The sequence below is a fragment of the Lactuca virosa genome, chromosome 1 (assembly GCF_052849685.1).
Source record: "Lactuca virosa cultivar CGN04683 chromosome 1, Lactuca_virosa_CGN04683_v6, whole genome shotgun sequence".
Taxonomy (NCBI): domain Eukaryota; kingdom Viridiplantae; phylum Streptophyta; class Magnoliopsida; order Asterales; family Asteraceae; genus Lactuca; species Lactuca virosa.
Window position 1 is genome coordinate 26,645,192 of NC_136426.1, and position 14,870 is coordinate 26,660,061.

Genomic DNA, 14,870 nt, shown 5'->3' on the forward strand with positions numbered 1-14,870 from the left:
TATAACTATTTCTAACTAAAATATTAATCATATAATATGTTAATAAATTATCCTCTCTCTCCAAATGTAATTCTTCTCGGTTGGTAGTTCTGAGGGGAACCCAAAAAAGACTTTGCTTTTATTTCAAGAATATATCAACGTAGTTATTGGCTTAGATACCTTAATCCAACAGAGACGAGAAAAAATAAGGTCTGAAAGTATATCTTGCTCAATACAACACCACAAATGATAATTAATTAATAAATTTTAATTATAAAAAGTAGCATTGATAAAAATGAAAACTATAAAAAAATTAGACAAAACTGTAAAAATGGTCCCTGTGGTTTGTATTTTTTTCAGGAAAAGGGCCCAAACCCTAAAAAATCGGATGAAATGTCATTTTGAGCAAGTTTCTTGAGTTTTTGGTCTATTGGAAAACTGAAAAGACTAAATTGCCCTCATGATACATTTTAATGATTTTTTCTATTTAATTTAAAGTTTTATTAATAATAAATATGGGACTTACACACACACATACTCTCTATCTATCTATCTATCTATCTATCTATCTATTTATTTCTTTCTCTCTCTCCCTGTTCGTCCTCTTGCAATTAAGCAACAAAAAATTCACAAAATCGATAAAAATAAGAACATAAAATAATTTTTCTTGTTTCTAATAGTAGCAAAGGTAAACGATAATAATGATGAACAAGGGTAGAAACATCCCGATGATACAATCATCATCCATCGATTATCTCCATCTCCGTCCCATATTCTTGTTTTTTTATTACATCGCACCTGCAGATATGAGGAAGTAGGAGGAATCAGGCATGTCATCATCTTCTCACCATCTACATACCTTCGTCATCACAACCCAGCACCATTTCTACCATCATGTCACGACCTGCAAAATCATATTCATAGAAAATATACAAGGAAGAGGGGGAGGGATGCCTATGCACATAAAAAACCCATATCTTCATCCCACAAATACTATTATTCAATTGAATCTTGATCCAAGCTGCAACAACCAATTTCTTCTTAATCCTTGTTCCTGATTTTATTGTATGGAGATACAGAGATAGGGGTGGCTACGATTCACACCACCAGATATTATTTATAGTTATCATTTCTTATATCTTCTTGTTCAAAACTGAAAGAAGAGGATCCTTGAGAGTTGCGATAAAAACACACACACACACCTACAAATCGACCCATCTATAAATCTTTAACTTGTTTATATAAATGATTAATCGAGACATATGAGATAAACAAAAGACATTCAGGGTTCGATTTCACCCTCAAAATCGATTTTAAATTCAAAATTGAGTTCTTATTCTGGGAATTCAGATTCATCCCTGTGAAGGAAGACCCAAATGGAATTTTCTTTTTTAATTGGTACAAGTTGAAAACCATTCATGTTTTTCCTCTTTAACTAGATTTGATCTTCTACCACACACACACACACTTACATACAGATCATCCATAGCTTCTTGGATTCGATCAAGAACCGGTGTCAGAATGAGAGATCGAGGTCTTGGTATGGGGTTTTTGGAACTAATTTTATGTTTGAAGCTAAATGACCTGACAGTGGTAGAAAGAAAATGGTGAAAAACATAGGGCTTTGTTTTTCATAGATATGGTCACAAACCTCGTGTGGGTATGTGCGTGTTTGTATGTGTGTGTGTGTGAGAGAGATGGTGTACCCATTTTGCTAATAGTCTATTTGAATAGAAAATAAAAAAGAAATTAAATAAGGGTGTTTTAGTCATTTCAGTTTTGTGAAGGACCATATCCACAAATAAACATGCTCAAAAGGACAATGAAACCAATTTTTAAAAGGTCTGGAACTGTTTCCTGGGAAAAAAAATGCATATCATAGGAGCCATTTTTGTAGTTTTCTAAAAAATATATATAAGAAATCAAAAACGCAGCTTTAAAATATAGTAAGGGATTGAAATCACAACTTATAAAATATCAATAATCAAACTTTAAAATTATAAAGAGTAAAAAATGTTAGATTAAAACCAATGTTTTAAAATTGGTTTGAACGGGTCGATCGAACCGGTTGGACCGGGAACCGGTGAATGAAACGGTTCAACTATCACCGGTTTTATGCCTATTTCAAACCGAAACGAACCGGCCGGTTTTTACAAAAATCCGATTGAACCGATTATATTAAACCGGTTGAACCGATTAAATTGAATAAAACACATGGAAAAGAACCGTTTTGCATAATAAACTTTAGTGATATTTTTTATATCTATTTAGATTTCTCTAAATAAAAACATATGGTAAAGTTATGAAGTTTTTTGATGTATTTGTATTCAACTAAAATTATATTTTGTTCGGTATTTTATATATATATATATATATATATATATTTGATGTGTGTGGATTGATGTAAACTTATGGTTATGTGTTATTTTAATGTATCTGGATTAATCTACAACTTATTTTTATGTGTATTCTTAATGTTCGAACTTGTAGACGTCAAATTCTTGATTTATTTATGTATGTATTTGTAAGAAAATAAGAAAAAAGATGAAAATTATAGAAACCGGTTGACCTGACGGTCGAACCGGTTGAACCAGAAACCGATCATCGGACCGGTTCAACTAAAAAACCAGTTTTTAAAACGTTGGTAATGTTTTAAAAACCGGTTTGAACCGGTCGGTCGAACCGGTAGGACTGGGAACCGAGAGAGGGAGCGGTTCAACTATCACCGGTTTTACATCAATTTTTGAACCGGATTGAACCGGCCGGTTTTTAGAAAAACTCGGTTTAACCAGTCAAAATAAACCGGTTGATCCGGTTAAACCGAATAAAAACAAATGAAAAAAAACCATTTACATAATAAACTTTTGTGATTTTTTTTTCAAATCTATTTAGTTTTCTCTAAATAAAAACATATGGTAAATGTTATAATTTTTTTTGATGTGTTTGTATTCATCTAAAACTATATTTCGTTTCAATATTATACTTTATTTTCTTTTTGACATATATGGATTGATGTAAAACACTAAAACTTATGGTTATTTGTTATTTTAATGTATTTGGAATCATCTACAACTTATTTTTATGTGTATTTTTAATGTTTGAACTTGTAAACATCAAATTCATTATATATATATATATATATATATATATATATATATATATATATATATATATATATATATAGGAAAAAACATGAAAAAATATAAAAACCGGTTAAACCGGGAACCGATCACCATACCGGTTCAACTAAAAAACCGGTTTTTAAAACATTGGTACATAGTTGACTTTTAGGGTTCATGATCTATCAAAAATGGATAATGACATAAAAACCATTAAGTTTGGTAGAAATATATGAATTTATCCTTTTTGTCAAGGATTTTAGGTTCGTTAATACAAGATATTTGCAATTGTTTTTTTATTTTTTGGTGTATTTCTGGTTCATTAAACGCTTTTAGGTTTGCCAAAAAATTGCAATTTTACCTTTTCTTCTGCTCATAAAAGTCCTTATATTTGATTTTTTTGGTTTATACAAAAGATCGAAAAAAAATATATATCTAATCAATTGCATGAGAACTTATAACCTATGACTAAAGTTACAGTTTACTATTTTTTTCCTTATATGGCCATGGAAGTGGAGATGAACTAAAAGGATCCACCATTTCAAAAGTCATGAGTATTACTTATGACCATTTTCGTAACACTTTAGAAGAGTTTCTTTTATTGGTAGCTTTGCAATAACAAGAATCATTTCCCGATGAAACAAAAGGCATGTGGTGTGCTCCATTTGCACTCCTAGCTACTTTCTTTTATTACGAACCTATCATTGTTGCCCCCCATTAGTACATAAAAATGAATAATTTTGTATTTAAAATCTTATGTTAGATTCTATAATTATTATCAATTTTATAAGTGTTGGTAGTATAAAAAGATACACGTCTCTCTTGGTGATAATGGAGAACAACGTCTTCAGCCACTGATCTCCTATCGGAATTCATCGGTTCTAGATTCTTAAAACAAATTATGGAAATACCTTAATAGTTATGAATAATGATGAATTTAACGACATGGGTCCTTAGGAATTAATTCGAGGGTGACACGTTTGATGACTTATCTTGATCATGATTGTCATAAACGAATTATAAATTGTAATCAAATCAAATCAAATCTTTGTATGGTTTTTTTTTTTTATTATCTATCAATAGTCAACAACTAATTATATAGAAATAAAATCATCTTGAAATGTACAAAATTAAAAGAAAATAATAACGAATAGTAGAAGAAGTTGACATGCATGGGTTGAGCCGTTGAGGTGTATGTATTGTCTCCATGCCTCTTGAAGTTTTGAATTTAGAAAAAGACCGCAGAAAGCTACAATGTATATGGAGGGATACCAATTAATGAAAACACGCCAAAACGAAAAAAAAAATAACTAGCACCTAACATACACCTATTAAATTCTAGCATAAATTACAAATAATGACCCAATACTTTTCTATTTTTCTGATTTAAACCTAAAAAATTTTTGTTCTTTTCCAAGAAAATTCTCAAGAGGGCACCTTTTTGGTTGGCAAATTAAGCTCGTTTTCAAGTTAACTCCTATCTTTAACAATTTGGCATTTTTCTGGTTTGAACCTAATTGTTATTCTGTGATATTCTATGATGATTTAATGAGTTTGTGGTGATTATGAGGATGAAACATGCCCTTGGACCAACAAGAATATGGAAGATAAAAGCAAACACATGGTACATGAGTGAGGAAGCAAAGCCTATCACAACAATAAACTCCGGTTTATGTATGTGGACACATTAGATAATGCATACATAGATATTCATACTATGAGCTGTGACATGTTTGACCTGTTTAATACATCACACCTCTTGCAATTCCATGAATTATTTCATCCTCGTATGATTGCATGTCAATAAACATGTTTCATCCCCCATTTAACACATTTCTAACAACTAGAATAGTTAACACCCTCGATAAACTTCAAAAACCTCATAGAATATCCAGACCACACAAACTAACCAAAAACATGTAAAAGGCATAAATGATGAAACATGCTCACGAACATGCTAAGTGTATAAGTTACGAACTTCAAAAACCTAAAAAAATGTCTAGATCATATAAGGTTATCTCACCCATGAACTCAGGCATGAAATGAAACATATATACGATAATTTAGCATCTTTAATGTCATTCAGCATGCAATATCTTAAAATGAAAATTACCATTTAAACATATAAAGTATCATATCATTGTCACTATAAACGCATCATCAAAGCATCAAACATCATGATCACCATTAACTCATCATAGAATAGCAATTAGGTTTAAGCCGGAAAAAAATCAAAATGTTCGGTCGTTGTAAAAATACAAAATATTAGGTCTTTTGTGGATATATATATATATATATATATATATATATATATATATATATATATATATATATATATATGCGAAAACATAAATATTTTGCGAAAATATGAAAACAAAATTGATCTTATAAAAATCAAACACATGTACTTTAGAAATTAAATTTATTAGCAATAAATTAAAGATAATAAGTTTAGATTGGAGGGTGTTATGGTAATATAGATTTAAAGGTGGTTTAACAATTGTTTTTTTTTCACGTCCTTAACCACTTTTAAATTCAAGTTTTCATAATAAAAATATCAAAAAAAACATGTTTTGCTAATATAAAATAATTTCTCATGTATCATCGATTATCATCATGTAGTGCAAAGTTTGGATTGATTCTTGTCCAAAATATAAGGTATGATGTGACAAAATCTCATAGGTTTTCTTTGTTTTTGCGTTTTCGCAAATTATTTGCATTATATATATATATATATATATATATATATATATATATATATAGATCCGGTAAGAAATTTTTTTTGGTAGGAATGTAAGAAGTTTTTTTTCTACATATTTTTTTGACGAACAAAATAAATGAATCACTAGATGATTCATTTGTAAGATGATTCACAAGAAAAAATTCCCAAAAAAACATCTTTATGATTCATTTTTAAGTAAATTAAGAAAAATTCACTTTTATGACAATTTTAGTGAATAACAACAAAATCATTGTATAAATGAATCATCAAGATGTTTTTTTAGGAATTTTTTCTTGTGAATCATCTTACAATTGAATCATCTAATGATTCATTTTGTTTGTTCGCGAAAAAAACATGTAAAAAAAAAAACTTCTTACCTTCCTACCAAAAATTTTCTTCTTATTTGATCTTGACTCTATATATATATATATATATATATATATATATATATATATATATATATATATATATATATATATATATATATATATGTATGTGTGTGTTAAAGAGTTATATTCTGGTCCCAACTCTTCTATTCTCCAATAAGAAGATTGGGGGCGGCGATTCTTAACGTATACAGTGGGAAACTCCTTGCCTGCGTGCTTCCTTCTCTGGTCATCTTGATCTCACACGGAGCAGAAGCCTTCTGAGTTTATCTTTCTTGTTGGTGTGTGTGTATTAAGTGATGATAAGTTGTCAATCAGAAAAAGCTATGTCTTTTATAGATCTTTAATAGATATCTTTCTTGTTGGTGTGTGTGTATTAAGTGGGAAACTAATTAGTAAATAAATAATAAATATTTAAAACTAAAATATAATAGGTGAGGTAAATGAAATATGATTAAAGGGGGAGAGGTTAAATGGACAACATCCAAAAAGTAGGTCAATCAGAAAAAGCTGTCTTTAATAGTATTAAGTGATGATAAGTTGTCCATCCAAAGAAAAAGGCTATAATAATAATAATAAATAAATAAATAAAAACTTATATGTCACACATCGTTGGGTTTTTTTAGCAATACCAAAAAAAAAAATAACTTTTAGGTTTAAACCCAAAACCTAGAACATGTTTTGAGTCTTCTACTAACTAACCATAAACAAACCTAGAAAAATCTTTTGAGACTTCCATTAATTAGCCATAAATATTTCAATTATTTTGCGGCACCATACAATGCAAAGGACAAGTGTATGGTTTAATGCCCATATTTCAACTTTATACAACTTACTTTCAAACAGGCACGATGGGTTTTTTAACTAAATATGGGAAGTTTTTTTTTGGTGTGGTGCAATTTAGTTGTTCATATCTTGGTTTATAATAAAGAAATTCAAAAGAGGTAGGAAACACATCATTGATGGCATTAAATGATGTTACCAACTAAAGTTAAGAATTACCCATTCTTAACGACACCCATGACTTGCTTCATTTCAATTTTCAAGTACTTGATACTTCTAGTTTGAAAAATGACATTTCTAGTACCAATTTGGAAAATAGCTTATTTGGTTCAATTAATTGCTGATCAAACTGTTTCTTTTTGCAGACATGTTTGCCAATATTCGAATAAGGATGACACACTCACAAACCAAACTGAATAATAATTCTATAACATCTGTTACATGATAAAACAAAATAAAAACATAACTTTTTTTTTTCTGCTTTCTCCAAATGTTATAATATATTGTGACAAAATATAAAAAAATATGGTCTACTGATAATTAATTAATTAGTTATTTGGGGCCAATGTCCTTGAGAGCACAAATCTGTTCCTCTCCCATTGCTGACATAACAGTCACAACCAGGTCCTTCCCCTCTCCAAATCCATCCTTGATCTGCATCAATCAATCTCATTCAAAATTAATCACAATAAAAGAAAAGACCCACAAAAGCTCCACCACACTCGACTCAATGAAGACCATAAAAAGGGTATTTATGTCTTTTTGCACAAACAAGACCCCCGCCCTGTATTCTACATTCTTGGGTGGGACAAAAGTTGGAATTTTTGTCCTATTGACATCAGTCGTATTCTATTATAAGTTCCAGTCAAATGCACACCAAACACAGTAGAACCTGTATAATGGATTCTACATTTCTACTTCACTTTTTCAGAAAAAAAAAAATACCTGAGTGAGGAGAGCATCATCGGTAGGGAGTTTGAGGTCATCTTTGGTGTTACCATTTTCAGTGAGCAAACTCACCTGAAAGAATATATATATTATTATCAAAATATAATCACAATTTTATAAAAAAATATTCAGAGGCCACAGTAGAGACTAGAGAGTATCATACAAATCCATCTTCAGAAATATCAATTAGCTGGTAATCGGTACGATTGACATGGGGAACCTGTAAAAGAGAAAAAAAAAATAGTTTGATTAGAAAAATGAAGAGAAGAATTAAAATGAGAAAAAGAAGTGATATTACATACATCACAATTATGGGATGATGGAACAATATCTTCAAGCTTTTTCCCGTTAAAAATGTCGATTGCAACAAAGTGACACTTGGCATGACCATGCTTGCCAGTCTTGGAGGTGGAAACTTCCACAACCTAGTACCATGTAAGATTTCACAATATAATAGTAATTAATAATTTAATATGTCTTCAATATATAAATTTATAAATAAACAATATGTCTGAATTGTGATAGTAAAGAAAAATAACCAATTTAAGTAAGGGACCCGTCTATAAACATTTGAAAGGCTAATGGATAGTGGAGATAGGTTGTAAAAGAAAAAGGGTTATGGAATATGAATTGCTTAGAAAGGTTTATGGTAGTGGACGCCCTTAGAATCCAAAGCTTGTTTGGACACATTCATATATGTACACAAGACACGTATGTATACTTAAGTATGTCATGTGTCAACAATGTGACTACTACTTTCAGTTGATGTCAATATCTCAAGGCTAGGAAAATCAAACTTGATTTATACACAAACAAAAAGAAACCACAAGAATCTGATTTAATCTAAAAGGAAGAGTAGCTTCTCACGCCACTATGGCAGTTTAGGGTTTGCTAAATCTGTTGGAAAATTTGATTGCTACATTTGATGGATCTTTTAAACAAATCCCAAAAGCAAACAAAAATCTAAGCCTATAGCAAGAACAACAAAAAAACCCAAAATGCAACAAGAATCTTGAAAGCACCCACACACACAATCATAGAACATCACATGATAAAATTTATATACAGCTCGATACATTCATATGAAGCATTTCGTATTACGCAAAATCAAGACATACAAGCATGTTGACTCGAAACAGACGAAAAGCAACAAAAACCCTAACCCTAAAACCATAATTGAAAAAACAATTCGACGCAAAGCAGCAAAACGCATAACCAATAGAACATGATAAAGAATACTGTCTAAAAATTAACACAATTAAATAAAGTACAAAACTACGCAACACAAGGATTTTCCAAAACAAAACTGAGATTGAAGAAAGATGTTAACCTTGCAAGCACGATTCTTGATCACGATATAACCATTCTTGCGAATGGTACCGGCTTGCTGAGGGTAAGTCTTGGAGGCTCCGGCATCGGCCTTGGACTCAAACTGATGCTCTTCATCAGACATTTTTAATCGCTTGATTCAATTCAATGGTATAAGTAGTTAAACTCGATCAAACTGCAACGCAGCAGGAGTGTGTGCAGATGGATTGAAACCGATTATATATCTGTGTGCATAGGGTTTGCTACGTAGGGACGAAGACGTGTTGGGCCGTGGATATTAGCTTTGAAATTACGCCGATTGTCCCCTTTTTTAGGTTCCTATTCACTTATCGCTTATCACATCTTTAAACCTTGCACGTTTTCCATATCACCATCTTTATCTTGTTGTTTAATATTCATCAAATATAAAATAACGGATGATTTGATATCATGTTTTGAGATTATTTTTAATTCTATTTCTTAAGATATTGATATTGTTATTATTAAAATTTTTGTTATCATATATTAAAAGAAATGATCTCAATGACTTATATAAGAAAGCTTATCTCATGTATTTTTGAAATGAATGATTTCGAAGAACATTTATTTTCACAGTGGTTTTTCTATTTAGGTGTTTCATTTTCATAATTTTCTACTATATGATTTCGAAAAATGGTAGGCTTATTTTACATAAAGTTTTAATTGCGAAAATGAAACTGCAATGGATGTAAAGATTTGTGAAAAACTTCATGTACAAAGTTCCAGGCAAATAGAGGTATGTAAAAATCACTTAAATTATATCTTAGAAAATAGTAATATTCTTCGAAAACTGAATGTTACCAAGATTTTATGATAAAATATTACGAACAATTTCGAAAATAATCATATGTTCAAAAAATTTTAGCTTCTTCGATTTTTGTTATTTAATCTTTAGTGTTTTGTAAAATGGTTGCATGTTCTTTTTGTTAGAGAGATCGCTAAAAAAAATATGAAGTCATCGTATACATATATTAAGTCATATACATGAGTAAATGGAATTCCACCAACAATATGAGTTAGAGGTCCTAGACGATTTGCTTGTCGGTATTTTTCGCCAATATAGCGTTGGCAGTATCATTGAATAAAAGATCATCTTATCTGACCTAACAACCAACTCTACACATACATACAATTTAGACGGTTCTCTACTGAATCTGGAAGACACTTGCAAAATAATAATGTTTTTCTATATTTCATGTAAAAATGTGTCAGAAAATTAATCTTTCATGTGAAGGTGTATCTAACAAGAGATAAACATGTATTACTTTTGTGAATTACTCTGTATTATGTAATATGTAATGTAAAATTTGTTATAAATAAAAATGCTCTATTATGTGATGAGTATATTCATATAACTAAGAACCACTCCTACAATCATATGTACAAACTCTTTCATTGAGATTGAGTTTTTAAAAAACCGCCTATGAAATCATATGTGTCGCACAACTCTTTTATTAAAATCAAGTTTCTGCAGTTCATGATTTGAACATTAAAGTTTGTGATTACGACATTACACATCACATGTTACAGTTCAAAGAACTTAGTGGACCCAGAATCTTAATGCCTAACAATTTAGACTAAGTGTTTAGCTACTTCTGAGGAAGTTGTTCAAATAGTTATGTTGCAGGCCATTGGTCTGCAACTTCTTTCTAGTTCTAATGACTTCTCTTTTTTTATAGTATAAATTTGGAAAGTATTAATGTGTACGTCCGAAGACATCTCACAATATTTTTATGATTGCTCACTCATTTTAGAAATGTACACGACTGATACTCCTTAAATAGAGTGAAATCCATTTGAAAAAAAATATATATCATTTTTGAAAATTTCGAATATATTTTTTCCATGTAAAAAGCAATAAGAGAACGATAATTGTGGTAAAAATGCCCAAAAAATAATTCCAAATTATTTCGTCATAAAATAGATCCTCGAAATCCAAACGAGTTCAAAAATTATAACACGTTTTTTTAAAATCTAATAAAGTAATTTTTGAAATTACTTTATATCATAAAAACATATTTCAAAAACCCGAAAACCCATATCCAATTAGAAATAGGGAAATCTGCAAAAATAAATTATTATATTTTAGCTCTATTGACAAAAAGTTATCCCAAATGATTTTATTTATTTATTTATTTATTTGCAATTCAACCATTGAAACACGTAAACTTTAATATATATTTAAAAAAAATCTTTAAATAAATTTAGTATATATATAAAAAGGAAAAATCTTCAGTAAAGTCATTCACCTTTAATTTAATTAATGAAAAAATCATCCATTATTTTTTGTTTGCAATTTAACCCTTAAAACTGACATTAACCGGTTATAAGGTTATTTGGAAGTGTTTAATGGTTTCAATGTTTAAATTGTAAAAAAATAAAATAAAATATGACTTTTGTATCAATAGAACCAAAATATAAAGATTTTTTTTGTAGATTTCTTTCTTACTTCCAAATAGTTTTCTCAAATTACACAAATGCTTAAAAAAATAAAAAATAAAATAAAATAAATAAATAAATCCCGAAGAACCATTTTGCTATATTCTAAAAATATGTACCACGGAAAACCAACCAACATGTTATCAACCGAACCAACAATGTTGGTAACCAATATGTTTGTTTCGTAGTACCATACAAATTACTTAAATATGGTATGGTAATGGTACAAAGTTTTAAATACCATAGCAGTACCATACCAACCAATTCAATATATATATATATATATATATATATATATATATATATATATATATATATATATATATATATATATATATATATATATATATATATATATATAGGGGAATGCTCATTTGAAAATGCAAAGAATATGCGAAAATACGAGAACCAATAAGAACATGTCACATCATTATTCATGTTTTCTTCATTTTGTTTTATTTAAATTATTAATAAAGGGTAAGAAAGTAATTTATATAAAAACGTAATTGAATCAGTTCTTCATATTAATAACCGTAAACATAAACTGCAAAATTAAATTAACATTAACTTCTTCATTCTCTTTATGATCGACGAAATCATCTTCATGAAATTAACTGCTTCATTTAATTACAAATTCGAATTGAAGAGATGTCTACAAAAGAATTTGAACAGATTTGTTCTTTTGATTTAAATCATGAAGACAATGAATCATTCAATGATTTAACTATTGGAACTTTAGATTCAACATTAAACGATGGTGATAAAGGCAAGTTTTCAATGATTATAATTTTTCTGATGTTAAAATTCAATATTTACATTTGAAATAGATTACTACGCTATATTTTAAATTACTAATATTTCTTTTAATGAAGCAACTGAATCTTTCATTTAATCTTCAAATGGAACTTCAAGTTCGACAGCAAAGGAAAATCATAAAGGCAGGTTTTAATACTATATATTAAATAGATACATTTATATATAAACTTACTTCAATATTAAGCTTTTTGAATATTTGACACGAACATCTTACATAAATCAAGAAGATTTGTATATTCCAAATGTTCCAACAGATTTGATTCCTAAAAAAGGACAAATTGTGTCAAGTGTAGATGAAGGAATTGAAATGTATAGAAATTATGCAAAAGCTGCTGGTTTTGGAATTAGATTAGGAACAAGAACATCATATGGTGACTTCGGTCTAAGAAAAAAACATGTAAGATGCAACATATATGGACAACCAAGAAAAATATCCATTGATACTCTTACATCCAAAAGAGTGAATCAATTTCTCTTCTTTTACACAATTTAATACATACATACACCAATCAAACTTATATGACTGAGACAAATACGGTAGAAGCTTCAAATTGCATGCACCTTGTTTGTTACATGATCCAAAACAGGTACAAACAAGAATAATAAAATTTGCAACGAACACCATATCTGCTTCACAACACTCTGTTATCTTGTACACAATATCAGTTAGAGTAATTAACGACAACGGTTTCTTGAATTGATCTTTCCATAGCTCATACCATTCCTCATTATCTCTTACATCAACACCATTTAACTGATCAACTCCCATAGGCAAACCTAACACCCTATTAACATCTTCCCTTGTAACCAAAATAGAAGAAACCTCAGTTTTAATAACCATCTCTAAAGGATCAAAAGAATCAATAACAAAATAACATAATTTTGCTGGAATACTTTGTGTCTTCATGTGTAGCAATGATCCAAATCCCAATCTCCTCACACATTCTTTTTTATTATGATTCATTGAATTCACAACACCATATATAGAATGAAGAGAAACACGAGAATACAATGATTTATTTTTAGCACAATTCACCACCATTTTTTTGTTAACTTTCTTATCCGTTATCTTATCCATCTTCTTCACCCTACTACTGATATCATCCTCAAAATCTGAATCACTATAAAAGTCTACAACAAAAGAATCAAGATATAGACATTTTTAAATAAAATCATATATTTTGAAACAACAAATCAATAAATAAGCAGCAAAAAAATAAATAAATAAATAAATAAGTTTACCATGATTGTCGTCAATTCTTTTACTAAATTTTTTATCCCTTTTATTAACCAACTTCCTGCTCCTTGTAATGCTCCGAACTTCAAAATCAGAATCACTTAAATAATCTAAAATATGTACAACAAATTAGGAACTTAATAGAGTTAGATAGTAGACTGACCTAAAGTAGAGTCATACATTTTGACTTTACCATCCTTGCGATCCTTCAGGTAGATACAGAAGCTTCGCATCCAATGCCCCTTTTCTTGGAAATAGAAACAAACAGGCTCTTTCGTAATGGTACATGGGACAATCTCAGACTCAACCTTTCTCTTTACTATTTGGTCAAACGGTTTGACCTTGGCCGATCCCTTTACACTGGGAAGAGAAAAATTTTCTGGGTTTCCAATGTTGCCATTGTCAATGTCCATGGAAGTTTGGGAGGTTAAACTTTTAGTAAAATTTGCTTCACCAGTGCGCCAAATCATTGCTGATTCAGCAGCAATTAGCAAATATGTCAGATCAATGAGGGTCACGTCGTGATCTGTCATATAGGGTGTGTTCGGCACGGAGCGTTTAGGAGCGTTTGAGAGCTTCTAGCTTCTAGCGTTTGACAAAACGCTCCGTTTTGAACAGAAAGCCTTGTTTGGCACTACAAGCTTCTAGCGTTTAGTTTAAACAAAATGCTCCAAATCCAAAAGCTACTTCATGTAGCGTTTAACAAAACGCCACAAGCTACCCGCTACCCGCTACAAGCTACCCGCTACCAGCTAGTTTTGCCGAACACGCCCATAGTAGTCTTTAACAAACTGACTATATGACTCGGGAAGTGACTGAAGAACCAAGTCAACAGCCAGCTCCTTCGGGAAAATTGTTGGATCTATATGCCCAAGAATCTTTATGGAGTGATATTGCTAATAATATATGATCCTATAGGGTCACACATTTATCAAGTTGGCACATTTTGTATATTTATTATTAATATGATTATTAATAAATAATATCAATTCTTGTATTTTAATTAGGGAATAATTATTGTTTTATGAAAATAATAATTATAAGAGAGTATAACTAGTTATTATTTCATATGGTACGAATTAATAAGTCATGCT

At 29.9% G+C, this 14,870-nt stretch overlaps 1 protein-coding gene across 1 annotated transcript; it reads right to left on the minus strand.

Annotated features, from left to right (window-relative positions):
• Positions 1-7,381: 7,381 nt before the first annotated feature.
• Positions 7,382-9,526, minus strand: LOC145157214 (eukaryotic translation initiation factor 5A-like). The gene is made up of 5 exons (XM_079076301.1): positions 9,268-9,526; positions 8,240-8,362; positions 8,101-8,157; positions 7,935-8,009; positions 7,382-7,643 (listed from the first exon to the last, which is right to left on the minus strand). The coding sequence occupies exons 1-5, from the start codon at positions 9,388-9,390 to the stop codon at positions 7,542-7,544; spliced, it is 480 nt and encodes a 159-aa protein (XP_078932427.1). The 5' UTR covers positions 9,391-9,526; the 3' UTR covers positions 7,382-7,541.
• Between the last annotated feature and the right edge of the window lie 5,344 nt (positions 9,527-14,870).